Genomic DNA, 27,576 nt, shown 5'->3' on the forward strand with positions numbered 1-27,576 from the left:
TTGCTGGGGAGACCTCTGCCCCACAAGATCCACCTGAGAGCTGTGAGGACCTCATGGAAGAGGGACCAGACAAAAGGAGGCTACGGGGATGGTCACTTAGTGATCAGCTGAAGCTGCTGTGGAGGTGGCTCCAACCTAAATTCAAGATATTTTCCTTTAATACAAGAGCGACTCTGAAAGCAGCACCCACAAGCCACCACACAGGGACACCCAACTGGTATTTCTGCTCAGCACTTACCTCCTTACCTGCAGACACAGCAAGTCAGAGCCAGCTGCGCTTCAGAGCAAGCAGGTCTAGTCCTCATGCAGAGCAGCAGAAGTGTCCTGCGTACAAGGAGTTGTGCAGACAGTGGCCAGGAAAAGCCAAGGCCAGTATCACCCTGTCCTAAAGCCAGTCTTGCTTTGTAAAACACCAGCCATTAAAAATTCTGACACACAAGGGTGTTCACGTCTAACTTAGTAGACTAAGGTATGCGGAAACTCCTAAACTGAACACTTAAAATCACACTCGAGAGATGTCCTTCCTCGCTAGGAAGCAAAGGCTCCCAATTTCAATATGCCAAGTCAGATGGTCCAAATGCTCCATCAAAGTCCAGCTCCCTTTTCAGTCTCATTAGGCTCTGCTGGCAGTAAGACTCGATTCTGGATAGAAAATGAGGGACTTTTCCTGTTGGTGTATGAAGTAAATTTAAAAAAAAAAAATATTCAGATTGAACCAAAATTATGTTATCTCAGGTTTTTATAGCACCAAAAAAAGGTCATTTTGTTGACATTTTGGTCAACAAATTATTTTTTTTAACACCAAATGAACACTGTTTGTTTTATTCCCTTGCTACTTGACCATTTCAATTCAGCATTCTTCAGGTAAAAATTATTTCAAAACAAGAAACGATAACTCTATTAAAATATTAAAACAAATGCTTCAGCTTAACAGCAGGAAGTTTAGCTGCTTCCACCCACCTTTTTATGCTGTACTTTTTTTTAGCTGAAAATATTCACTGAAGCTCATATTTGTTAGCAACTCCCTCCCCTCAAATTTTTTTTATTTACTTAAGCCAGAAAACATTCCTTCCGATGGAGCTGCAGCACCTCATTGATCTCACTGGGACACGAGCACCTCAGGAACTGCACTTACCAGAAGGGTGAGAAATAGGTGTTTACCTGCGACCTGGGATGCTAACTGGGGAAGCTATTTTTGTTAGATTATATAGCTGCCCAAAGATGCCCTTTTTCCTCTGGGAAGTTGTGACAGCATCCACAATACTTACTTTTATAATATCCTGGGTGGATTTCAAAACGACGGCAGCAAAATGCTCGGGAACAACTTGTACATCCTAAGGCATATATGTAAGTGTGCAGAAGAGCGAGAACAGGCTTTCATTAGCTTGACATTGACATACTACACCAGATAGCTGTTCATGTTGAGCTAAATGGGCTGTAGTCAATTCCCAGTAAGGACAACTGAAAGTCTTACAAACCATAATAAAACGGGGACTGCTCATTTTTCAGATATGTGCATCAGGGAGCCATTGCACAGGGTAACGTTCGACAGGTATTTTCATTCTTCACAGCATTAAAGGGGCCCAACAATCCCTCTTCAGCCCCAAAGCCAAAGGTGATTTGTTGAGAGCAGCTTCTTGCTGCCCATACCAAGCAAGCGTGGGCAGCACGGCCCTTCAGACATTCAGCACACCCTGTGGACCAGCCACCCCATGCTGTGCTGGCAGTGGGTGGCCAGCCCCCAACAGAGCTGCCACGTGGGACACTCATGAGCACGGAGCTTCCACTACAGGCTGGCAGTGGACAAGTGCACTCACTGTCCGTGCTTGGCTGCCCCCTCCCAGAGGGCCTAGCAGCCCTCCTGCCACCTGCCCAGAAGCACACCCGACACATCAACAAGGTGCAGCCGTTTCTCCCACCAAAAATGGGCTCTCCATCATGCTGGTGAAAAAACAGGTCCTTCAGCCTCCTCGCTGGAGTCTACATGGTCCATCGCAGCCAAAATATTCCTCGTCTCACGTCTGCAGAAATCCCAATGGGTTGTGCTTCATGCGATGGGACCAGACTATAAACGTAGCTGTAAAAGACTTGTAACAAAACAAGAGCTCATTTATGTTTTAGAAGAGACATTGAGGTCCCTACCCTCAACTGCTGAGTTAATAGGTTTCCAGTATTTTTTTTTAAAAAAAAACACCAGAGCCTGGAAACAGATGCTCCTACAGCTAAAACCAAAACTTTGACTTATTGAGCACTGCCTGGCAAAGCTACATAACAACGCCTGAGCCGTACTGCAATATGAAAGTACTAAAAATAAAAGGTAAATTGTATTAGGTGCTAGCTGCTGTCACAGTGACCCATATCCTAGGGTTCCAACTGCACCTCTGCCAGAGTCCTCCTAAAACAGGCTTTATTGCCAAGCTTTTAGATGTGCCACTGTTCAAACAAATAAAGCAGCCTGTTGCCAGAGTGTGTGAGTGAGATTAGGAAATAGAACTGACTTATTTCAAGTCTCCTAACAGCATGGGGCAACCTCGAGAAATGAAAAACTGAGCCAAGAGTGAATGTTCAAACAAAAATGCCAAATTTCACAACACAAGCCGGTTTCCTTTGCACTGGACGATTCTCAAGGTGGCCATGTTTAAAGGTAACTAGATTTACTGAAATGCATTTCAGCCTTCGAAAGGTGAGCATGTCTAGAGGGGTCAGGTTCCCCACGGGGTGATGCAGAGCTGCTTCCTCAGCCAAGTGCCAATGGAAGGAGTGAGCTGTCAGGCAGAGCTGGCTGGGCCAGCCCGGGAGAACAGGCTTAGGCAACACAACTACTGTAAGGTACGGATCTCTTCTGCACAACCCCAATAATGGAAAAAGCATTCAGATAGTGAAGAGGTAAATGGAAAATGCAGAAAAAATGACCATAACAAGCAAAACATGAACCTCTTCACTGATTGACTAATTTTGGAAAGAGGAACAGTCGAGTTCAGGAATAATATTCTGACACTCCTCTACCAAAAGGCCTAGGCCACGTACAGACAGACAAATATCTACGTAGATATCAAGCAGCTGGAGAAGCAAGGCTGAGCATGAAGATCAGACACCCAGAAGCCACCCAAGCAGCAGAAGTATGCTGCTGTTTCACAGACCTCAGTTTGGCAGCGACTTCCCCACCAAGGGCTGCCCTTGGGAGAGGGAAAAACCCCCAAAGCCTGCAGGCAGAGGCGGGCTGGGGGCTCAGCCATGTCCCCACGCAGCTCTCCCATCACCATGGGCAAGGGCCTCCACACTGCAGGGTCCTCCCACTGCGCGGCTCCAAGATGCTGCTGGGCTGGCTGGTCTCTCCAGGGCAAAACAGCTGCTGCCTCCTGCAAGCAACAGCTTCACCGAGGGCATGTGCTTTTCATTCCGAACAAACACGAGCTTTACATATTAGAGGTCAAAGATTTTATTATCCCATGGATTTTTCCTAAGAAGTAATAGCCGTACCAGACAAAATATACAAAGCATCTTATATTTTCTTTCTAGACAACTGCATTCTCATCCTATGAAACAGTGACCATGTTAGTTCACCTTAAAGAACCACGGTTTGTCCTTACAGCTGCAGGAGCGCACAGTTAGCATATTCAATGACCAGTTAATTCATGCAGAATAAGAAGAAAGAGGAAAAAGGTCTGTATGCTCACCTGAGTGCAGGTTCAGGCTCCTAGAAATTAAGAGAAATGTGGGGCTTAAATTTACCAGTTTGCAGTGCTTCCATTAAGTGAACCAGTTCTCTGACCCTTCTTGTCCACTCTACAACAAAAGGTTAGGGGTACTGGCAAGTCAGCATTGGAAAAAGCCAATGCTAGAAAAGCAAACACCCCTCTGGCAGTGGGAAACTTTCCTTACCAATCTGCACGAAGTGCACGTAATTCTTCATTCTACATCAAGCTTAATGCAGAATTAAACCAAAGTGTCCTCCTCTACCTGTTAAAACTTAACGTTTATAGCTGACTATGTTTATACAAAAAAATAAATTCTTAGCCTCTAAGGACATACTAATTCCTATTGCGTTACATGACCATTTTGAGATCCTGTTTTGTTTTCACATAATTAACTCAAAAGTATTATTACTTAAAAGTTTTATTCTAAAATATATTAACTTTTTTTGGATCTGCTGAGTTAATGATTATACTTGCATTTACTTTATCCTTCCCCTTCTAAAACAACAAGCTCATTTCAACAGATGGTGAACATGTCCAGATTTGCTGGAAACCAATGAACAAGAATGTGCCAAGTTGAAACTCACTCCATTCTTTCAAGCCAAAAAACTGCCTGCATTTCAAGAACCTTATTAGTTTTAACTGTATTTATGGAACAGAGGGAAGAATATTTAACTACTCTGCAACTCTTCTGTCTGATCAATAGAAATGCAGTTTTGTTCACACAATTCCTGTGCAGTATATTGATCAGCTGAATCTTGCCTTGTATCAGTATCTGTACTACAACAGTGCTTGCAGATAATGTGACACATGGCTGGACTACAGTAGTTACTATCAAAACAGCTTTCATCATAGGAGTTATACAAGAAAACACACTCTGTTAATAAAAATTTTAAAAATCTGCTTCTGCACTCGTCAGTAACTACCAGTTCTGCTGCTGACACCACTTTGTATGTAGGCATGGCACCCTATCTGCACACAGATGGGATCTCAGTAACTCAGGAAGACAGACCCGTGTGAACATAACTCATCTTCCCAGGCAAGCAGAGCTGGCCAGGACAGACACGGGGCTGGAGTAAACCACCCAGCTCCACCTGCAGCCATGGCCCATAGACAGGATATCAGTGGAGCTTTAGCACCTTGATCAAAGATTCACCTCTTTCTTTACCTGGGCAAAGCGACAGCAGATGTGCCCAGTATCCACAGCAGATGCAACTGTGTGTTAGAGAAAAGGCTACACAGCCTTGCACTTCACCCTCTGCTTTTTAGCTAGGGAGCAAGGACATGCTGTGTCATTCGTGTCATTCCCAGCCCATCTCATCGTCCCTTGCTCTGGCCTCCTGCCCACCCTTAACACCCATCAGGACACCCTGCACTGCTCAGAGGGTCACGCTGAGCCATGCTATGTCCAGGAGCCAGTCATAAAAACAACACATAGTGGTTGCTTTCAGTGTCTGAAAATCTGGTGTTCAGGGGAACAGCACATGGCAAGCTGAGACCACCACAGCATGGTCTGGGCAGAACCCCCTCCCTCTGCTGAGCTTTCTGAATCACCCTGTCTGTAGTCTCCCAACTATTATTTTCCTAAGTGCATCTGGTTATGTATTTCTGTTCATTACATCAGCATCAAAATGGTAACCATACGTATATACATACACACTCTTGTACATGCATCTTCTGTCCCAGTGCCAAGGCAGCCTCAAAGCACTATACCAGCCTGAAATTGCTCAGCCAGGAAAAGTGCACCTATTTCCAGGACTCCTATTCTCAGCCATCCCTTCCAACCCCAATTCTGCTCCCAAAACAGATTCCTGTCCTGTGGTATGGAAGATGCTGCATTTACTCCCAGGTTATCTTTGACCACCATGTAAATTTAAGCCCAGTAAACGTCTCAGGTAGGTAGTAGGGAGAGAAGAGAATCCACTGTGAGGCCACAGTGGACCCCAGAGGTTAGAGCTGCACAAGCAGGGGAGGAAGTAGAAAAAGTGAGACAGATTACTATGTCTAAAGAGAGGGCTGAGAGCATGTGTGTGCAAGCAAAGCCAAGGAAGGTTACATCTGGAGAATGGCTTCATGATTTTTTGCAGATAACAGTTTCGACCACAAAAGTGTTTTCAAAGTGACGAATACGATGACAATTTCCAGCTTCACGGCGGCTGATACCTAGAAATGATTGAAAGAGAAGAGGGGGGGATAATCAACAAATGATCATCTACAAGAGCTGCAGCAAGTGGGGGGAAAGAAAGCAGATGAGATGCAAACGATGAACACTGAAACGTGCCAACAATACAGACCATATGAAAAGCAGTGTAATCTGGTTTTCGGAAGAATAGCCATATTATCTGAGCCACAGTGCTACAGTAAGAGCTGCCACAAGCTGGGGAAGCCACATGGAAACAGCTGGTTTCAGCTGACAGCATCTCAGGGTTATCTCAGAGACCAGAAAGCCTCGGAAACCAGCAGAAGTCGCAGGCTGGTACAACGCACAGCTCTCAATGCAGTCAAGGAGGGCTTAAAATAGCCACCCTCTGGCTGTTCGTATCCCCGCACGCACTGATCCTGCTATGGCCTCAGCATCCCCGGAAGACAAGTCATGCTCCCCATACCCTTAAACTGCAGGACCTCAACTCTGGGCAGCTCTGCCAGGCAGCTGCTCCCCTCTGACAGCAAACCTAGTGGTGCCCTGCTCACAAGCAGGACGGTGCCAGGGCTCCACGGGAGCAGCAGCCAGCATGGGGGCAGCCCCGTGCACACCCGTGCAGCTTCTGTTTGGAAGGCAACCACAAAAGGCAGCCACGGTGACTTCTGCATCCAATGTTCTCAGCACCCTGCAGCTTCCCCAGAGATCCAAACCCAAACTGACTGTAGGTTCACGTTACAGGTGAGCGTTTAAGTACACCAGTACCTAAAAATTAATACAAATACTGAAATGAAGGCGTTTTTTGCAGCAATATTACCGTTTGTATATAAGATACATATTGCTGATTTTCACAAAATCATTTTAAGGCAGTCCAGTGTTCCCTCTTCACAACTTTTTCCATATTATTAGGAACTTAATTAATTAAAGGCAATCTGCAGATCTAATCTGCTCTGAATAGCTGACACTGAAGCGAGTGCCTCCATTAGGGAAATTTTCCAAACAATTCCCAACAGCACTGCTACTAGTGCAGCCCCAGGAGCCCATATGTAAACGAACTACTGGCTCCTGCAAACGTTTTCTCAACGTTTCTATCCATTTGCATTAGGAGCATCACAGATTTGAGTTTAGATGAATTAGATGGGAAAGATCTCAAAAGGTGTCCTGTGTGCTTACACCCACAGGGAAACCTTCCCCTTTGCCATGAAGAGGCCAGCATGGCTGTAACAACAGAAATAATGACTGTGATGGAGGGGGAAAGTTGGCTAGGACAGCTGAACGTGGCAAGGCTCTTACGTTTCCTCGCGCTCCTCCGCTTCAGCCTGTAGGTCTCCTTGCCGCTGCAGAGGTGGTAGATGAAGGAGCCGAGCTGCTCCATGTCACTGACGTGCTCAGTTGCGACCATCTCCTCCTGGATTATGTATGTCTGAGGCAGGTACGTTCCTTTCTGAAATGACACAATTTCCACCAAGATAAAGCATAACTGGTGCCATGACCTCCTCCTCCTTGAACAGAACCGTCTCACAGAGAGCACCAAGGACCGCCACACTCCGGAAAATCCACTGTTTGAAGGCTCAAAAACTCGACTGACCGAGGCCAGTTAACATGCTTCCCTGTCCCTGCAGTAACCTGTCCCATGCTACTAGCACAGGGCACACAAAATGGATTAGATCCAAAAACTGAATACTCACATAGCGGGTGAGGCCACTGTAGGATCAACTACAGAAAGCAGAAACTCAGAGCACAATGAACCTGTCTGGAGAGGGATCTAGGCCCAACCAAAACGTCAGCAACTCACTGAAAATGTGCATTTTACATTTACTCCTAAAGGCAAAACCCAAAAATGCCAGCCCGGCTCAGACTGCAATAGTTTCTTGAGTTTTCCCCATTTCCCCCTTCCTCCTTGGTCCACTCAGCACAGCCACAACAAGCTCCTGCCCTTATGGCCCACAGGAACGGGGACTAGAGATCAGTTATGGGCACCATGTTTAGAAACACCACCCTGCATGGTAGTGTTGGGCACTCAGGAGAAAGCAGGCTCCCACCACACTTCCATCACCCCATGGACATCATTCAGCAACTCTGAAGCAGCGCAGGAAGGCAGCTCACACTGGGGACCGAGTGAGGCAAAGCAGCACACATGAGCTTCCTGCTGCTGGGGTGGAGGCCGCTATGAACTCCAGGGTGATGAGTGGGGGGACATGGCAGAAAGCCACCAGGTGCTAGAAAAACCAGGGAGAGAGAAAATGGGGGATCTGGGAGCACCTCAGGGATGCCTCTTTTCCTGCAGGAAAGAGATCTGCTCAGCATTGAAGACCCTCTGCAACCTGATTCCCAGCTATTCAGGGCATCTTGGAGCTGTCTGGGCACCACCATGGTGATAAGCAGCTGTGTTATGAGTACAGCTTGGGCTGGGAGGCACTTCTGAGTAGACTATAAGCTAACTAGGCTATGAAACAAAGGCTCACTCAAAGGTCTCAAGGGACTCAAAGGTCCCTTTCGCTTAAGAAGAGTCAAAGAAATAAAAGAACCAGCAGATCTTGGGGTCAATATAAATACAATCAAGGGGAAAAGCAAGCAACACAGCACAATTCCAAATACCACTCTTTGATTTCTACCAAGGGACTCGTTATCTCCATAGAGACATACCTAGAAACACATTGTCCTAACTTAGTGCCATGCTGTTGGGCTGGCATAGCCTACCAGATCGATAAAGCTCTCCTCTAATGCTGGAGGACTAGGCTATTAGTGGAAATTTGTACTACAGAAACATAACAGTTCTGCAAGAAATTCAATTATTGCTTCTCAGTGGGAGAGTGCAGGAGAGGACACACGATATGTCTGGTTACTAGCAGGAGGTGTGATATTAACACCTGGGGCTGGGGCTCAGGAGAGGCAAGAGGGCTTAGAGAGAAACACATGCAGACAATCCAGTTTCTTCATTGTTTTAGATTTAAATAGCTGTGGCAGCTGAAGTAGTCAGGAATCATTGCTCCTCCACTGTAGGACTGTGCAACAAGGATGATACCTTCAATTCTCTGCCAAGAGTTTTAAGAAAACTAAACCTTTGAGCATCTTGTGTTCTGCAAAAGGTGTGGATCATCCATCATTTAACTGGATCATCTCCAACTTCCTGCTCCTGCATGGGAGGAGCATCCTCAAGAGACTGGGCACTCACTCATCCCAATAATCAGAAAAGTATTTAAACCACATTTGTTTTGTACTCTCTTTAAAGAATCAATCACGTAAGACCATTTTAATTGTATTTTTATCCCCTTTTAAAATTCAATTTCTGATAAAGACAAAGCATCATCTTCATTGACTGTGAGTTTATATCTGTGACCAGGATTCCCAATCTCTCAGGTTTTTTCTGGGGCTCTGCTGTCATCTTGGGCAATCCTGCCTCTTCCATTTCCGTCTGTCCCAGGGACTGTTCACCTGCCAGAGTCAGAAGCTGTGGCTGGTTTGGAGCGAGTTGCAAATAAATGCGTGTCGTACCCCAGCAGGGTTCCCAGCACCTTTGCCAGACGGTCACAGCGTATGAAACTGCACGGACTGCTGAGAAATAAACTGGGAGTTAGACAAAGACTGCAGGTCGGGCATCTCTCAAGGCACAAGCTTTTGCCTCTGAGTTCAACTCCTACAAAGTTCATCACGCTGCATGTAGCAGCAAGTGAACAAAGGGAATTTAAGAAAGAGTAAGAGTTAGATTGTTGTTTTTAATCTTTTCTTTTAAACAGACCATCACAGGTCTGTGATGAGACTCAGGCTCAGTGCCTCACTTTACCTGCAAAAGACTGAGATAGATACGTGCCTTCTGTAGTCTTAAAAATCCTGTGGTTTTTTTTCCTGCTGTTAAGATTAAATAGCACTCTATTTTAAGAAGACTGTTTTCAGTCACTGCAATAGTGGCACGGGCTTCTGAACTGAACAAACCTGCTGGTACTAAACCCAATTCATGCCTGCTGTGAGCAAAACTGCATGAACCCAAGTCCGCTGTTGCAACCCGCAGCACAGTGGGGAGGGCAGCACAGATTTCTCCCACAAAAGGTGGCAGCTGAAGATCTGGTACTCCCCAAGGGACACCAAGAGCTCTGAAAATGGCAGATCGCAGCAGCAACTACAGCAAGAGTTAAAGGAGGGAAATATTTCTTTTTTCCTTGATTCCTACTATCAGTAAACACCTGAGAGAAGGAATCTGCTGCTTCTCTGTGTCACTCTGGTCAGGCTGATCTGTCATGTCAGTGTTACCATGATGCTTGCAAAATTTCTATTTCAGCTGAACTCTCTGAAGCCTTCGCTCTATGTGAAGGCTCGGCTGTGTCAGAACCCAGGCTTACTTCCACAGACACAGCAGTTCTTGTTTCCCACAAGTTTCTAGCTGGTGCCCAGCAGCCAGCTCGAGAAAAGCATGCAAAATAAGGAGGATCACAGCTGTACCTTCACATTAACCAGCAGCTCCCACAGGTTGCGAGGAGGCATCACGATAGTGGTGTTCAGCTCGATGACGTAGCATTTATCCAGCATTATGTCATGATAAGCTGTCAGACCCTGCGTTCCAAGCACAGAAATATAAGGAATTGAGCCTTTCACAATGAAATGTGGCTGTGAAGACGGGTGAAAAGAGGGAATTCAGGGAAGACAGAAGACTGCTTTAAGCAATAAACCTCTCCAAACCTCCCTCCCAAGCAAGACGAGCAGGTTTGAAAATCTCAGAGAGGGTCTTGAGAAGGAGGAGAGTTCAGTAACAAGGTTGTCACAGACATATGTGACAACAGTGACAGTGCTAGGCCACGAGCACTGCACCAATGCGCCCCGGCTCAGCCCTGTGCTACGCCCACAAAGGCCTCAAGAGCTCCTTACTCGCTGGAAATCGTGGATGATATCCGCTGGGTCACTCCCTCCAAACTGGGGCACTGGGACATTGATTTGCTCATAGTTCTCCTCGATGTAAATCTTGACATCTTCGTGCAACTCCAGCTGCCCTTTGAACGGCGAATACAGAGAGTCTTCGTAGAGGACGCCGCAGTGGAACACGCTCTCGCGGGGCAGCTGTGGAGATGAGATCCAGGTGGAGGTACAACACTCATACACTCCACAACAACTACAGCAAACACAGGAGGAAACATACCCATACCTGGTAAAAACACTATTTTCAAACAGATGCTTGAGAATATTTCAAGATCAGTCTTTTTACCAGAAACTGTTCTTGGTGAAGGTAGTGCAAAACATCCTTGTAAAATGACCACGTCTCCCTTCCTGCTAGCCGGGTCCAAAGGGAACAAAGGATTCCCCATGGGATTTCACAAGGGGAAATTCAGAAAGGCAAACTGACTGCCTGTAGGCTGTTAAATTTCACAACCAGGCTGTTCACATCCCTCCATAGACACAGCTTCCAGTAACTGCATTTTTCTACATAAGGCACACAAGCTTGGGCAAGCAGAGTATCATTTCTAAAGGCACTTGTAGCTTGTATATGGCAAATGCACCAAAACAAAGTGGCTTGTCTCACCGCAAAACAGGAGCTGCTGCTCTCCAGGGCTGCAGAAGCACAAGCTAAGGGCAAGAGAGCTAACACAGAGTGACCAAGCCTGAGCACGAAGACCACAGAGATAAACTGCAACCATTGGAGACTGAAAAACAAAGGCCCCGTTTCCCCCAGAGCATCTCTGACTATGTTGAACAGGCTTTGCCGTGTAATCAGATATAAGCTGCCAGTTGGTATCCCAGGCAGGCAGTGGGGGTGAAAATGAGTGGCCCTAAATGGAGCAGCAGGCATTTTCCAGCGCCATTCAGCATGCACCAAGCGTGGGTTATTGACCAGGTGATGGACTGAACACTGTCCATAACCTGTCTGATAATCTTCCCTCAACGCTAGGGGCTTCTCACAAAGAAGTGTCTACACCAAAAGCACTGCAACAGGCTCTCCAGATCAGGTATAAACGAGCACAGGTAATAAAGCACTGATATATCTTAAAACTAAGATTTCAGATTAATTTGACAGCAAGAAAATTCATGGAGCAAGGGAGCGTACGAAATGACTATACTGCTGAGTGGACGAGTGCTGGCCACAGAAGCACAGGCAGCCAGCAGTCCTGGGAGAACCCATTCACTAATAGCTGCTCCGCAGCAAAACGAGGGCTTCAGCGCAAATCAATGGGTTTCTTGGCTAAACACTCAGCAAGAGCTCAGGAGTTTCCTTAAAAAGCAGCCCTGCCCTGCCACACTCGCTACGCTCTGACCCGCACAACGCTGCCAGCCCAGAGCCTCAGCCAGCCCAGGCTTTGCAAAGACCGTGGGGAAGAAAAGGTGCTGAATTTAACGGAGGCTGAGGGCTCACCTTCCCTACCATCTCCCACTTACTTTTCACTTCTCTGCTTGCTTTATTAATAGCAGCATCTATTTTTGTTATACCTACAGAGTTTTGCTGTGCTAGGGCCTAAAAATCCTACAGCAAAAAGCTGTTCCTTTGCCTGTACCTCCCTGCTCTCCACTCACAACATGCCATGCTTTCAGACTGCCTTACCCCCGACAGCAGTAGCGTTGGGTTTAAAAGGCAGAACTGGCAGGATAGTTTTATGAAGTTTTTTATTAAAAAAAAAAAAAAGGCAAAACAAAGCCACAAGGGAGGGGAAGAGAAGGGTTTCTGGAAGGCCCTTCCTGGCAGAAGGGATGGAGGTGTGCCTGAGCCTACCACTTAAAGACATGCCTGGTCTGCAGTGCCCAGAGGACAGGCTCCCGAGCTACTGCAGTGCAAAGCACCACCTCCTCTTTCAAAGGTTGCAGCAGCGTGTCTGGCTGCTCCGGCCAAAGAGCCAGCAGTCCTTCCCAACTCGCCCTACCTGGGTGATGAAGAAGTATCTGTACACATACATCGATGCAAAGATCAAGCCCAGGAGCAGTACGAGGAGACCCATGGTCAGGTAGCACACCCCGCTGAGCGACGACCTCCGGCCCTGCCCCACGGCAGCCGGCTCCTCCTGCGAGACAAAAACGAAAGCATCAGTCAGCTGCTGCTGCAAGGGATCACACCATCAACTCCATTTTATGCAAAGGCTGCGCATGAGTTTGTGGTGTGCGACTGAAGAAGGCAGGCACCGTCCTGCAAAGTGTCTTCACATCTGGTGGTGTTCTGGTAAGAGTAAAACACTTCTTGTGCATTCTCCTCTCCCACCCCCCAAATACATATATACATATTTTTTTATATATACATGTGTGTGAACATACACATACATACGTATACTTGGCTTCCCACCAACCGCTCAGAACAAAGTCAAGCTTTGTGTCAGTGGGTGATAAGGATCAATCAAAAAAAAAAAGGAAATCAGGAACTAACAGTTCCTGGCTACTGAATGTAACAGCATTTACCTATTTACACTCAAAAATTTTTGTTAAAATGCTGCCACTCTTGCAGTGGAAATTTTTGAAGTGGAAATTACTGGTCTTAGAGAGGTACCTCCTGGCCATGCTGGGCTGAGCCTACCCAAACAGCTGTGTCCATCTCAATTGCATTTTCAAGCAGATTCCTGCACACCTTCCAAGAATATGATCAGAGCATCAAAAGAAAACATATGTGCCGTTTTTAGAGTGCTGCCCAATCTATACAGACAGGAGCCAGCTCATCTCATTAGAGCCCTCGGAAGGGAGGGCAGTGCATAGGCATGGTTATCTCCTGGGGACCACTCATCCCAGACTACAATGCTCTTGTTTTTACTACCAAAATAACCCTCCAAAACGTTAAGCAGGAAGATGTAAGGCCTTTCAGAAACAGATGAAAGCAGCTAGTTCCGAGATGCCCCAGTTTCCACACAGACAGCTGAAAGCTGCCCTCAGCTGAGCAGGCAGGCAGGGGAGAGACATGCCAGGGACGGTTTCTGCAGAGTAACTCCCTCACCATGGTACGTGATCCAATGTGTTCAATTAGAAAGACGCTCTCTCCACAGCTAGCCAGAGTCCCATATAAGCTGGAGGGACAGATTTAACAGGTCTTACCTGCCTCTGAGACAAGGGCACCCCAGCACCCCACACGAAGCCTGTCAGGCAGGGATCCCCCAACCTGAGCTCTATTGAGGTGCAGAACAGGGGCAGAGCCAGGATCTCACAACCCCTCTGCTACCTGCTCCACCTCTAGCCAATGCAGACTGCTCCAGCTATTGACTTTTTCTTTTCTAGCCACATTCAGAATGGTAACCGCAAAGACCAAATTGCTTTGGGAGAGCTACAATCCCAGCACACCTCCAGGAGAAATTAATCTGTACGTATTTCTCCTTCATCTCAGCTGTTGAAAGACTCATAGCACCTCTATTCACCACCAGCTCCCCAACCTGAAGGATCCATGTAATCAGTTTGTCACTGCTCCTCCAGCAAATAAAGGGATGAGTAAACTGAAAAATACCACATTTAAAGTTCACTTCCAATCTCTCCCTTCCTCTCCTCTTGCAGACAAAGGGCAGCAACTGTGATAAGCCAAAAAGAAAAGAGAGAAAAAAAAGCACATTACTAGAGGAAGTATAAAGGTTTTCTGACATGAACTGCTAGGACAGGGAAGTCATGCTACATGTCAAGTGTTTCACAAAAGCAGATTTCCCCAGATACTTGTCATCAGAGGAGGAGTGCAGACAGCTGGGATGAAGAGGAACAAGATCATCTCCTGCTACTGACCCCAAAGCATGGCTGAGAAAATGTTTAATGCTCTGCAAGTGAATTACATCCAAGAGGTGCCAGGTTCCCGTGATGGATAATGCACTGCTCGCTTCCTCGGTGAGCTGCAAGTGCTAATTCCATGGAGACCCTGGAGAGAGGGTTCAGAAGGACATAGCAACTCAAAGAGGAAAAAAAAATAAAATATTCCCAGTAAAAAGAAAAACTGTGTTTGAAGAATGGTAGGGAGGGGTAAGTAAGCCCTTGCTGGTTTGCTATTTGCTAAAGCAGCTCTGTGCTCTTGCACAGCCAAAGACACAGCGAGATAGCCCACCTCTCACCCCCAAAGGAGGTGAGTTTGGCTCCCTACAAAGCATTCCTGGCTTTGGGAAAAATGCTTGAGTTTTGCATTTTAGGAGAAGGTGGGGGAAGCGAAGCAAGATCTTTGCCCCAGGAGAAATTACAAAACACCAGGAAAAATGAAAAAAAACCCTAAAATTCTGAGAGAAAAAAGAAAAACTCAACAGCAATCATTTTGATGGAGCAGAGATTAAGGCAGTGAGGTTAAATATGCCGCCAGGCAGGCCAAGGGGAACAATCAACCACAGTCCTGCAAAGTATGGCGTAAAAATCACCTGTGCAAGCCTCCACTAAAATACATGTCTCCATCCCCCAGCCCAGGAGATTAAAAGGCCACCAGCCTCTGTCACTATGAATTAATTACAATTTAAAAGTAAGTACACGACAGTGGGCACCTCAGCTTTGGGCTGGAGGCGTTCTCAGTGCTGAGAGCCCATGGATGGAGCAGTGCTCAACCTGCTTTAACAGCATTCACCCAGGGTAACGAATCTTCACCAGGTTGGAAAAATCCAAGAAGCTTCTTCCACAGGCTGCTGCCCCACTCATGCCACAACGTACCTCCTTCCCACAGGACCACCACTCCCTGCAGTATAAGCATGGGTATTTTAAAAAACAGGAAATCCATCGCAGCTGATTTCCATCTGTTCTTGTCGTAGGAATGCCTGGCTCCCCAGCAAGGGAGCAGTTTTCCCCTAAGCTAACCTTGTTGTAAAGAGAATCAGGTGGTCCCAGCAGCAAGCTGCATGAAAGCCATCCCCGCCAGAAAGACCCTCAGGACGAACTGGCAAACCAAACCATGCACCGCGATCATGCCGCACGGCACACTTTGCAAATCTCTCCATGAATTTCAGTGGTGGTGAAAACAATTAGACTCAGCAGTGGGGCTCTCCTGAAGAGCAGATCATGCCTTTGAGACGTGCATTTCCACCAAAGACAAAAATCAAAATATTAACACACCAAAATGTCATATGTTCACCAGATGTTTAACAATATTCCCTAAGAATTCATTAACCAGGCAATGTAACTTCTTCATTAACCAGGTAATGTTACTTCTTGTAACAAGCCACCCCACTAAATTTCTGCCTCAGACAACTATGAGGTTTTTTCGCCAAGAGAAATGAGAAAGGTTGGGGTCAAAACCATCCCTGGGCAGAGACAGGGACAGCTATTTCAGTTCAGCAAAGGGGCTTTCTTTTCTCATCGTTTTAAACACGATATTCCAGCAGATGGGCATAACTTACACAAACATCAATGTAAGGCCCTTTCTCCCTTCTCTGGGCTACGCAGAGGACAAACATTCATTTGCTTACAAACTGATGGAAAAGCATCCACCTCTCAAGGAGAGCGCCTGCACATCTGTTTTCTGCCTGGCAAGAGACAGCGGCAGGTCCAGCGCATGCCTCAATACCCAGATATGCTGACTTCGCACCGGTTTGCAGGTGCAATTGCTTTGCAGACACTCAACCCAGTGCCTGGCAACAGACAGGCTACTGGAATATAAAAAGGAATTCCTTTCCTGGGATAGAACGGGCTCTTTGACATGCTTCAGCACCTTGCCTGCTCCCGGGGCTGGCGCAGGAGCAGCACAGACAGCAGATGCCCAGATGGGAGAGGATGAAGTCATAATACAGGCCATTTGGTAGAGGAGGCTTGAAATTAGCCTGAGAGGAGGAAAGAAATAAAATCCTAATTCAGACTTTGGGGATTTTCTTCAGAATTTCAGGTCTCACTGAGGACATGATGAAAATGGCTGGTGTCCTGTTATCCCTTTGTTAGTGAATGGCTAAGGCGTGCCTCTCCTGCAAGGGGGTGTAGGACAGAAGCCCAGCTGTGCTTTATCCAGCTGGGATAAATCATAGGGCAAAGCAATCCAGACCTGCCTTCCAGAGACAACTACTCTTGTATTTAGGCATTCAGACCCAGGGTACCTTGGTGGTGAAAAGCCTCCAGGGACAGCCAGAGCCAGCAGGGGTGGCCAGTCAGGGTTTGAGACTGAAGCACCTGCCAAGCCAGAGCTCTGAAGAAGGAAAGTGAGAGACTATACACAGGGAAAAGGCAGGTGAAGGAAGACAAGAAGGGGGAAAGAAACAGAGAGAGATAAACCATCACAGCAAAGACAGTTCATCCTTGCATTCACCAAAGCATCTCCCATGCTCCAGAAAAGGCTCCTCTGCCAGATGAACGAAAAATGAGTCCTGTCCTCAATGAGAGCAGTTACACTTGGAGGGAGGAGATGGAGTGCCTGGGCCATCGCCCTGGCAGAGTCACAGGGGTCAGTGCTCAGCACTAGCAACGAGAGGCCTCTGAACGAGCCTGGAAGAGTCCTCCCAGGCTGAAGAGCATTTCTAATACTTTAGGTCAGAAAAGAAAATAACGTGTGCATGCCTGGAGAGAAAGAGAGAGATGTATACACACACATACATATGTGGCGCACAGTTTCCAAGGCAACCGAACTCCCTGCACACAGCACTTGAGCAGTGCTTGTGCAGGGCACACAGCAGCAGTTCCACGGAGAACACAACGGATGGCTTTTGGACTCAAAGATAGCTGGAAGCAACAAAAAAAAACACAAAAAAAACCAAACAAACCACAAAACCCCTGTAATTAAGAGACTATCACAGCCAAAGGCAAAAAGGTTGCAATAAATAAATCTAATCACATCTTTAAACGACAGCATGGCACGTGACTAGCAACAAAGCCACCTGCCTCAGGAGTCACTTCGCAGTGCTGGAAATTAGAATATCAAACCCAACCACTGGCTAATTAAAACCTCCAGCTTTGTTGCTACACGACAAAGACAGCAGGATGTTAAAAACGCAGCCCAGCATGTGGGAGCTCCTAAGCGTGCAGTGATCATATTTTCCTTCTCCCTCGTCAGCAAGAGAGATATAAACCCCCACTCTCTTCTCCTTTTTCCATCCCTTTCTAGAACTAAGGGGCTGTTTCTCCTCCCTCTTTGCACAGGGGTGAGGAATTCATTTCCATATATTTTTTTATTTTAATTTTTGGTAGAGGCACAACAACCTCCAGCTGGAGTTGGTCCAGTCTCTCTCTCCTCCTGCCCAGGAGCAAAACTACTCAGAGTATTAGCAGAGCCAGCAAAGCCCCTTGTAAAAATAAGGCTATTCTTACCAGGCACATAGCGAGAGCCCTGAGCATCATACTGAACAGACAGGCGGGCAGAGAAAAAAATAAACAGCTGTGATAAAGAGGAAAAAAATGTGCCAACCGGGGTGTTTAACAGCCTGACTGCCAAAATACAGAGTCTGATAAACACGGCCTGATTTCCAGAAATCAACAGGAGCTGCAGCCACTCACTGTGATGACAGGGAGAATCAGTCCCTTCCCCAGAGCAGCTCCACCACCACCAGCACCACAGCTAGAAGGCTCTGGAGCACCTGGCAGACCTTGCCTGGGAGCAAGCACGGCCAAGGGAAAGCCAGGGTTAGTTGTGGGGTTTTTCTGCAACCCTGAAGTGGGAGGAGGTATTAAAAGAAAGGGAATTTTCCCCACGAGAAGAACAAAGGTTAAGCTTCGCCATTAGGTCTCAAAACCCATCCAGAGCAATTAAATATAAAAGGCAGCTCAAACAAAAGAGAAGCAGAGCGGCTGGTCTGGGAATAGCGGAAGCTCTTACACCGAGGAGTTGGCAAAGTTAAGAGACTTGATTCAAAGGTAAAGACATATGCAAGCGGGCAGGCACCCAACTCCTTAAAAGACCTTTGACCCATGCCAAAAATATTCAAGAGCATTGAGAAACTGATGCAAAGAAACGCCAACAGCTTTCAGCTTGTTCTCAGTGTGTATCCTCCTCCTCCCAGGTGAAGTGAAGAGCAGCTGCTACCAGCTGCCCACATACCAGCCTGCTCGCTTCCACCTTCACACGTGGTTTGAGAAGCAGCAAGACACAAGCCTGACTGCCTACCGAAGTGAAGCTGTTCACCATCAGCAACAGCTTTGGACCCTGATGAAGCACCAGAGCAGAGGACTGCAGCTGGGCTCTAACCACTGCCTTCCCTCAGGGACCTTCATGTCCAGATAGTTTCGGGGTCCAAACAAACGTACAATTTAAAACTACAGCATCCACTGTGGTGGTATAACTTGTCCGCTCCTGGGCTGCTCAGTGCAATTCCCCCCCACCTCCGCTATTTCCGGACCACATCCCAACCTCGGATGAGTCGGGTGTGGATTGCGAAAGGCAGCGGGAGCAGACCATTAAGGCACCCCCTTAATGCCCCAGGCCTCCGCTTCCCCTGTTGCTTGACCTGGCACATCTGCACCTGGATTGTGGCCCAGAAAGGGTGATGCCAGAAACCCCAGAATCAGCAAGTTTGGGGCCTGCGCAACTGGTGGAAAATACCAGAGTATTTCATCACCTGAGTTGGGCCAAAATAGAAAAAAGTACCTGACAAAAGTAAATTATCTCAGACCCTACAAATGGCAATTCCAAGTGAGACTCTCTGAGCTCTCCCGGATCGCAGCGGGCTGTGACCAGCATCTCCCCTGAGCTGGGACGCTCCTCAGGTACCACCTCCATGGATCTTCTGCTGACAAAGCTGACAGAAGGTGACTCGAGGTGAAGTACCCTCCTCGAGTCTCAGTTATGGCCCGCTGAGGAATGCCGATGCATTGTGAGTATTTACTCTAAACTCAAGGGGGAAACTTTACCTATAGGCCAGCCTCTTCCATCTGTCTCTACCTACCTGTGTGTTTGAACATACACATTTGCCTTCATGGGTGTGGGTGTCTGTGTTTCACTGGATCCAAATATTTCTATCTGTTGTCATGTTTTGTGTTTTATAAATATGTACATATATATATTTTGATTTAGAATACCTTGTAAGTTAGTGTGAATCCTGTCATTTTTGAATCTGTAATTAAGTTGCTGTTTTAATTATAACATATCCTACTGAATCATCTTGTTGATCTTTAAATTTGTTAATTATTCAGAGCTGCTAAAATTTAACCTTTGATTTACCTCATACCATTAATAAATCTTGAATTGCTGCTAAATAATAACTGTGTTAAAACATTCCATCTGTGACACCCACCTCTGAGCTTCTACAGTCAGGCAGGCAGAGATGGTCAAGAGCAAATTAGCCATTTGGGATGTCACCAAGGGCAAGCCAAGCACCACTGATCTCCTTGTGGCCAGTTAAGCCACTGCTGTCCCACCTCACTTTTCCACGAGAGGTGTCTGATTCTCAAAAGGCTGGCAGAATGGAGGACACGGTCATGCCCAAGACACTTACGAGCTGGAACAGCCAAGGTACTGCCTTCTACTGGCTCTGCAAACAGGAGGAGGCATCAGAGCTGTAAACCCGTACTGTTCGCTCCAAGCAGAGGGGTCAGAGTCCAGCATTTCCCAGAGTTCAAGCTGAAGCATCTTAACAAGGAGCCAGATTTCAGATTACAACATTTGCCTCTTCCCTGAAAACCAGGACTTACACAGTGTCACCCCATAAAATGAAGTCAGTGCTCCCTTTCAGAAACACTGACAGCAATTATCTTTCCTCCCAGCAGCAGCGTAGGAAAACCCTGACAGCCAGTCCTACGCTCGAAAATTCACCACAAAGAACTGCTGTCTAGTTTAACAGCAGCTTGAGAGAGGAGGCAAATTTACCCTTCCTAGCTTTACTGTTCAAACTGTCTTCAACGGTAGGGCATGGCAGTAAGGAAGACCACTCTGCAAAGCAAGTGCGGAGGGATGGATTAAAAAACATCAACCCCCCTCACACCTTTCTCCCTCAAACTGTAACACTCGTATTAAAAAGAACCCAACACACGCCTAGGTTCCCACACATCACCTGGGAAGAAAATACCTGTCCAGAAGTGAAAATGCCTTTTTCCATCTTCTGTAAACCCAGTAATGAGCACAGATTCAGTAGCATAAAAGGAGGAATTGCAAAACTGCACACATGGAAAACTCTTCCTCTCTAGACACTCCATCTTTCCAGACCTGTAAGCGACGCTCTGCTGCGCAGAAGATCCCCTCCACTGAGCAGCCATGCAGCCCACCCCGCAAGTCACCTCTCCCCAAACAGCCACACAAGCAGCTGGTGCAACAACGGGGTGAAAACCAACGTTCTGCTTATCCCTGCGCGGCACAGGGTTTCTTACAGGGAGCAAGGAGAGCTCCTGTCTTACAGACGGGATCTGTAGCACTGCAGTATTAATACATGCAGCGTATGCAGCAAAGCTTCCACCTCATACTTACAAGTGGTTCATTTGTATCCTTTAAAACTGCTTCTTTTTAAAGATACTTCTTGTTTTCTGTGTTTTGCCAAAGAAATTGCTGCACCCAAAGCGGGTAAACGCAACAGGTTCTTCCCATGTAAAGAGCACCTAAGTGCAAAGCTGCGTTGGCTTCAGCTCTCCCCCAGCTTTGGGAGAACGCGCACCTCTAGACAGGCATTTCAAGTTTCTCTGTCTACACCTCTTTGGTGAAAGAGAGCTCCGAGTTTCCAAATTCAGTCACATTTATAACATTTCTGCCAGAAATAGTCATTCTTTCTCCTAATCCCCCCGCCAGTTTTAGCCAGATCCTTTGTCATGCTCAGCTAGAATATCAAATATTCTTGTCCAGAGTCCAGTAAGACACTCAAGTCTAGCATTTCACTAGAGCAGATCCTGTAAGGGTCTGGAAATGTTTTTTTCCAAATCAGCCCTTTCCTCTGCTTCCATGGCATCCCCAAACCACAGAGAACTGAGAACCAGCGACAACACTTCTCGTTAAACTGATGACTCCATAGAGGACAACACAAAAAGAAACCATCACTTCACCCTACATGGATATAAGAGGGTTGGAGGAAGGCCAGGAACAACCTTCTGTTAGAGAAGGCAGCTTCTTCAAATTACTATTTACCACATTTAGATCCCCAACAGGGTGAAACAGCCGCAGCTCAGGAGCATCAAGCCTGAACTTCAGCCTGCAAACATCTCAATGAGCATAATCAATCCACATCGCTGCCAGCTAGTTTATCTCCCTCTCTCTGGATTTACAGCTTGCTTTGTGAAAAAGCCTATTTACAAGACTTTTCCTCATGTCCCCCTCACTCGCCATCTGTCTTCCACCTCACAGCATCCTGCAAGGAAGTCGCTCACAAAACCCAGCCTTGCATTGGCACAGCAGCTTCCACCAAGCTGGCATGACTCCCCTTTACAGGGCCAGCAGAGGTGCCTGCACGGCCAGCAAAGGCCACTGCTCCTCCACCTGCCCCACGTGCTGGAGCCCAGCCCTGGAGCATCACTGCTCATGACACACCCGTACCTGCAGGAAAGCCAGAAGCAGCACTGCTGCCTGTCCTGCTCCGATCTGCTGCCACCTCCCATGAAGCACACGTCCTCTTGGGCTTGCTCAGGCAGATGCAAAGCAGTCACAGCTCACCATGCCCACCTGACCGCAAGAAAAAGCAGGGGAGCAGGGACACAGCAACAGCCCCAGCAGCAAGACACCTTCTGCCAAGAGCTCTGCATCCACAGTAGACCTGCTCCTCACTGGGGAGTTTCACAGTGGCGGTCACAGTAAAGAGAGCTTCCCAGGCACCAGAGGCAGCCACCCCTTCAGAGAACATGCTCCCCAAGGCTTTCAGGGCTTTCCCCTGCTATTTTTGTACAAACTGGGCAATCATGCTCAGTGCAGGAGCTGCTGCTGGCTGCCCCGGGCTGGTAGCAGGGAGGAGGCTGGGGCAGCTCGGCCATCAGCTGACGGCCGGAGGCTGAGGCTCTCCATCATCTAGATGGTCATGCTGAGGTGCAGCCTACAAAGAGACCACGCAGAGAGACAGACAGGTTGGACGGATCCAGCACCAGGCAGCAAGCAGCTACGTGTGGGAAGCTTTTCCATACAACCAGGAAGGGTGTGATCCAAAGCCCACCAAAAGGAAGAGTCTTAGGGAATGCAAATGAGACTAAAGGCATGAAGCCAAAGCCTGGTATTACTGCAACCAACACCAAAACATCAGTCACACCCACAGGACACCACTGTGTGCACCCTGGAAAGTCCCTCGCAGCCCCCGGGCCTCTGACCCACTGCCAAGGTGTCTCCAGTGGGCTTGGCAGCCCTGCAGGCATGGAGAGAGCTCTCGCAATCCTCCTGCTTCGTCTGTACAGCCCTTCTCTCCCACCAGCCAGACCCAGCAGCCACAGCCTGAGCAGACATCGTCCTCCCCTCAACATTCATCCTCCTGGCAAGCTGAAGACGACCACGATCACGTGTGCTGTCTCAGCACAGCCCTTCCCAGACACAGGACAGCAGGTTTTGCTTTCTGCTTCCCCTCCCCAAAGGTTTCTGCGAAAGCAACCCCCCGTGCACACCGACGTCTTCCCACCGTCTGCAAACCGTCCGGGTCCCTGCAGACACCCGGCCTGCGCCGCAGTGTTTGCTGCAGGCACAATCCACCCCAGGCTGGCAGGTAGCAGGGTCCAGCAGAGCCCTCAGCCAGGGCAGCTGGGCAGCCGGTCTCCGGTACGTACAGAGCAAGGGGATGAGGTGCCTCTTCTCGCCGATACTTACAACATACACCTCATGAAGCAGAAGATTTTAACGAAATCCCTTCTCCTCTGGCTCTTGTGCTGTCCCTGCAGAATAACTAGCTGCAAGTATTAGAGCGTTTACAAGGAATCAACCAAAAAAAAAAAAACCAAACCAAATTTTGACTGGAGAGCTCCAGCCATCAGTTTTACTCAGTTCTTGTGGATTTCAATGTTCATCACGAATACAAGGAGCATGTTTCCCAGAGCAGTTAAAGACACAGTGTATGTATTTATTTCCATTTCAGACCATAAATCTGGAGTTCAATTAAATCTCACTGAACACTATTTTGCATCCGAGAAAATATTTAACAACGAACACAACGAATTATTTTACTGACTGCATAACCTCAAACTGCCTTCTGCTCCAGGCTACTGCATCCTCCCTCCTACTAATGACAACAAGATCATTTCTTTTATAAGCACTTAAAATGTTGCAATTGCTTCAAAATTACATGGATTTTTCTGACAAGAGTTCCAATTGCTTATTCTTTCCAATTCAAACTGAGCTGCACAGGGGAGAAACAAGGCTCAGCACGAGAGCTTTCTGTCAGGACTCCTCACCTACTACTTTTCAGGACATGTTAGCATCACAGACATCTTCCCGCCTGCCACATCTTTGCATTCACGGAGCACCTGCCAAAATTCACGGGCTGCGGAAGCCGCTGCTGAATCATTTCCCGGCTCTGGCTTCTATCACTGGGATTGAAGTTGCGAGATCAAAGAGGGAAGGAATGCAGAGCATCTTGTTTGCATGTCACCAATGCCATTTTGCTGCAAGGCAGCTAGAGCAAGACACACACAGACAGGAATTATTGGCAGCAGGAGAGAGAGTATGGCAAGAAAGCCTGACTATGGAAAGACCAACCCCACAAGTTGGGTGTTCTACAAAGCAGCACACTTCCTCGGTCCAGCTAAGCACAAACTACATCAAAGAACCCAGTGTCACAGTACCCTGAAAAACAGCATCAGGGAAAGGCCACCTTCTTGTCAGTGCATGTCCTCCCTGGACACCCTCCTGCTGCTCTGACTCAATGCAACCTGCTCCTGCCCTTCTGTCACAGATCTTATGCTGATCTTCTTACATGTCTGTCTGCTGGAACTAGGAGACTGTTAAAGAGTCTTTGTTCTAAATTCATGTTTTTAAGTTCTTCTGTAGCTCATGTAGGCTTATGAACAACATCGTGCCCCTCAGGAGTCAGAGAAAGGCTCAAAGCAACGTAAAGAACCCAAAATCTATTATTTGCTACCTAAGCCAGTTTCATTCATCTGGCAGGACCTGAATCGAACCAATTCTCATTGCTGGGATCTGGTAACACTAATGATGGAAATAAGCTTCTGTTACTTTTATTTTTTATTTTACTGTATTTAAACTCCTTTTCTCACAGCGCTCACGAGAATGGGTCAGATCCTGCCCAAGCTCGTGTGGGATAAGCGGAACCACCGACTTCTCAGCAGCGAAAAGCTGGTTTAATGGCAGCCTGAGCTGGAAGTCCAATGTGATAGTCAGCTTCCAGGGTTGGACATCAAAGGTGGGAAGAGACCTACCACCTTCTTTTGTTCATAATTAGGAAAGATGAAGTCTGAAAATCATGGAGAGATCACGGTTGGCCACATTCCCCCATTACAGGTTTCTTCTATACAGCTCCTAGGTGTTAAATTAAGAGATGCAATCATGACAGACCGAGCACACTCAGACACTGGCAGCACAGCTGAGAGCTGCAAGCACATCCGTGCATGACATGAGATCATTATGATATAAGCAACTCCCTGAACTCTCTGCAGAACTGAGCCATCTCCTGAAGCCCCTACTGCAGAGCAACTCTCTGGGGCAGGTAACTCCCACGCGCTCTGCAAGGCACAGGAGGAGGGACGCTCTGCACCGCTGCAGGAACGGAGCAAAGCCACAGCTCCCCCATAGTTTTTTGAGTCAGGGAGATATTAAGGTTCGATAAGCAATCGAACTGCACGCACAGTCTGAGACATTTATGAAGAATACAGAAATGCCATTTAAGTCTCCTGTTGTGATGCAGAAGCACTGTAACAAGGCAGACCTGATGCTGTGAGTCAGGCCCACCTGTCTGGACAACACCCTCCCACTACACAGTGTGGTATTTCTCCAGTGGGTTCACCTTCACAGAAGAACTTGCAAGCTAGGGGTTCTCTATCACGAGCGACTTCAGAAACACTCAACTGCTGGTCAAACACAACAGTGCCCATTTCATCTTCCCCTCCTCGAGAGGGGCACCAGCAAGACCACCATTGTACATGCCCAGCATTACCTGCCAGCACCCACAGTCTGGATGGGACTTGATGTAACTCTGTCCCCAGGCCTCAGCCATGCTCCGCATCTGCTCCGGATGCTCCAATGCCTTCATTCACCTCACGCCTGGCAGGATCCCAACCTCGGCAGGCATGAGCTCTTGTTCCCCTCTGACACCCACCACCTGAAGTCAAGCAGAGCAACTCAACTTCAGCACATCAACTCCCATCTTGAAAGCTGCAAAGCATCTACAGCTGTGTGCTCTCTTCTCCCCCTTGCTTCTCATCTCCCTCCAGCACCAGCCGCTTTGTTCCTCTCACCTCTTCTCCACACCAACCCTAAGCCTTCAGAGATGGCAGAATTCGAAATCCACCCAGGAGTGATCAATCCCAAACTACATTCCCCCAGGCAAAACCACCTAGACCAAAGGGATGAGTTCCGATGCCACTTCCCCGCACTGGCCATTTCCTTCAGTGCCCATGGACAGTCGCTCCCCGTAATGGCGCAACCTCCCTGCCCCATCCCCTCCCTACTTCTCCAAACTTCAGATGCTCACGCACCCTCCAGGACGTGAGCCAACACTCATCGCCCCGAGCGCTTCCATCTTGCCCCCGGCGCCTCTCCGAACGGGAGCGAGCTCCGGGCAGCCGCCCGGCCCCACGCCCGCACCTTTCCGCTCTGGTCACCTCTAACTTAGAAGAAAAGGGAGAAAAAAAACGGCGCAAAGGGGGCTACCACCGGCGGCACCCGCGGGGGCCGGGACGGCACCAGCCCGGGCCGCGGCGCCCGCCCGCCCCCGCCCCGCACTCACGGCGCCCGGGGGCAGCAGCACGGCGCCCGCCGCCCCATCGCCCCCCGCCGCCGCCGCCGCCTTCTCCTTCTCCGGCTTGAGCGCCGCCGCCGGCTGCTGGACGCCGATCTTCACCATGGCCCCGCGCCGCCGCCGCTGCCCGCGCCGCCGCCGCCGGCACCGGTACCGGCACCGCCCCGGGGAGGGGCCGCCGCCGCCACCGCCCCCGCCAGACCCCCGGGGCGGTCCCTCTGCCCCGCCCGCCGCCGCTGGGAGCGGGGGCGTCCCCCAAGGCACACGCCGAGGGCTGTAGAGGAAAACGGGGGTTTGAGACCACCAGGGCTGCGCCCGGGGCACCGGCGGGCTCCGGGGGGACCGACTGCACCGGCGGGGGCTCGGGCTATTAAACCTCTCCTTTGGGATCTGCCCGCCAACAGCACCCACGGCTGCTTCCCGATCTCAGCCGAAGGGTGTTCGTCCCGCCCCAGCCACCATCAGGTCCTGCTTCTACATCTTTCGGTCGCGGCTCTCGAGCCCTTCCGCAGGACCGACGATACGGAGGGTGTCGTGGCAGCCCCAGGAAGCCCTGGCTGGTTGTGGTGCTAAATTCTCAGTACTGCAAGCAGCACCGCTGAAACCGGGTCAGCAAATGGAAAAAAAAAAACCCACCCAAAAAAACCCCAAAACCAAAAACCAACAGAGCAAACCTAAAATAAGCCCCAAAGCCTGAAGATGCATCAGCCTGGAGCAAACGCACACAGAGAGTGGAGGTTACCCTGGGGAAAGCTGGGAAAAACCCAGCTGCAGTTTGTTTCAAGGCCCGAGACCAGAATCCGCAAAGGAACCAAGAGCATTCAGGCAGTCTCTCCCTCAGGATCAGCTCTGGGCAGCACAACAGATAGATTACCTTCATCATGGGGACAACGATCTAGAAAAAGCTCTTCCTGATAAAAGCAGTGTGGCATGCAGAAGAGAATTTGGGGGGGTTGGTTTTGTGCCACTGATTCTGGTCTTGTGCCATGGGATGCTGGTTGGGGAGCCGCAGGTAGCTGAGCTGTTGGCAAGGGGCTGCGGATACAAAGGCGCTCTGAAGGGCAGGAGCAGTGGGGCATTACCCGGCTGTACGCGGGATTCACTGAAGCACTTGCATGGCAAGGAG

The 27,576-nt window shown here is 48.4% G+C and overlaps 1 protein-coding gene across 1 annotated transcript; it reads right to left on the bottom strand.

The window, feature by feature from the left end:
- Positions 1–3,512: 3,512 nt before the first annotated feature.
- ITM2C (integral membrane protein 2C) lies at positions 3,513–26,555 on the bottom strand. The gene is made up of 6 exons (XM_086618212.1): positions 26,439–26,555; positions 12,675–12,812; positions 10,696–10,884; positions 10,273–10,383; positions 7,129–7,279; positions 3,513–5,858 (listed from the first exon to the last, which is right to left on the bottom strand). Exons 1-6 carry the CDS (start codon positions 26,553–26,555, stop codon positions 5,767–5,769), a joined length of 798 nt encoding a protein of 265 aa, XP_086474338.1. The 3' UTR covers positions 3,513–5,766.
- Positions 26,556–27,576: the final 1,021 nt, after the last annotated feature.

This window comes from Tauraco erythrolophus, chromosome 11, assembly GCF_009769465.1.
Source record: "Tauraco erythrolophus isolate bTauEry1 chromosome 11, bTauEry1.pri, whole genome shotgun sequence".
NCBI lineage: Eukaryota > Metazoa > Chordata > Aves > Musophagiformes > Musophagidae > Tauraco > Tauraco erythrolophus.

Bases quoted from the DNA above. Each gene is read 5' to 3' on its own strand.
- ITM2C (XM_086618212.1), bottom strand. From the start codon at position 26,555: ATGGTGAAGATCGGCGTCCAGCAGCCGGCGGCGGCGCTCAAGCCGGAG. The intron at 12,813-26,438 runs GTGAGTGCGGGG...TTTGTCTCGCAG, and splicing joins TGCTGCTGCCCCCGGGCGCC to GAGGAGCCGGCTGCCGTGGG. The intron at 5,859-7,128 runs GTAAGAGCCTTG...AATCATTTCTAG, and splicing joins GCGGAGGAGCGCGAGGAAAC to GTATCAGCCGCCGTGAAGCT.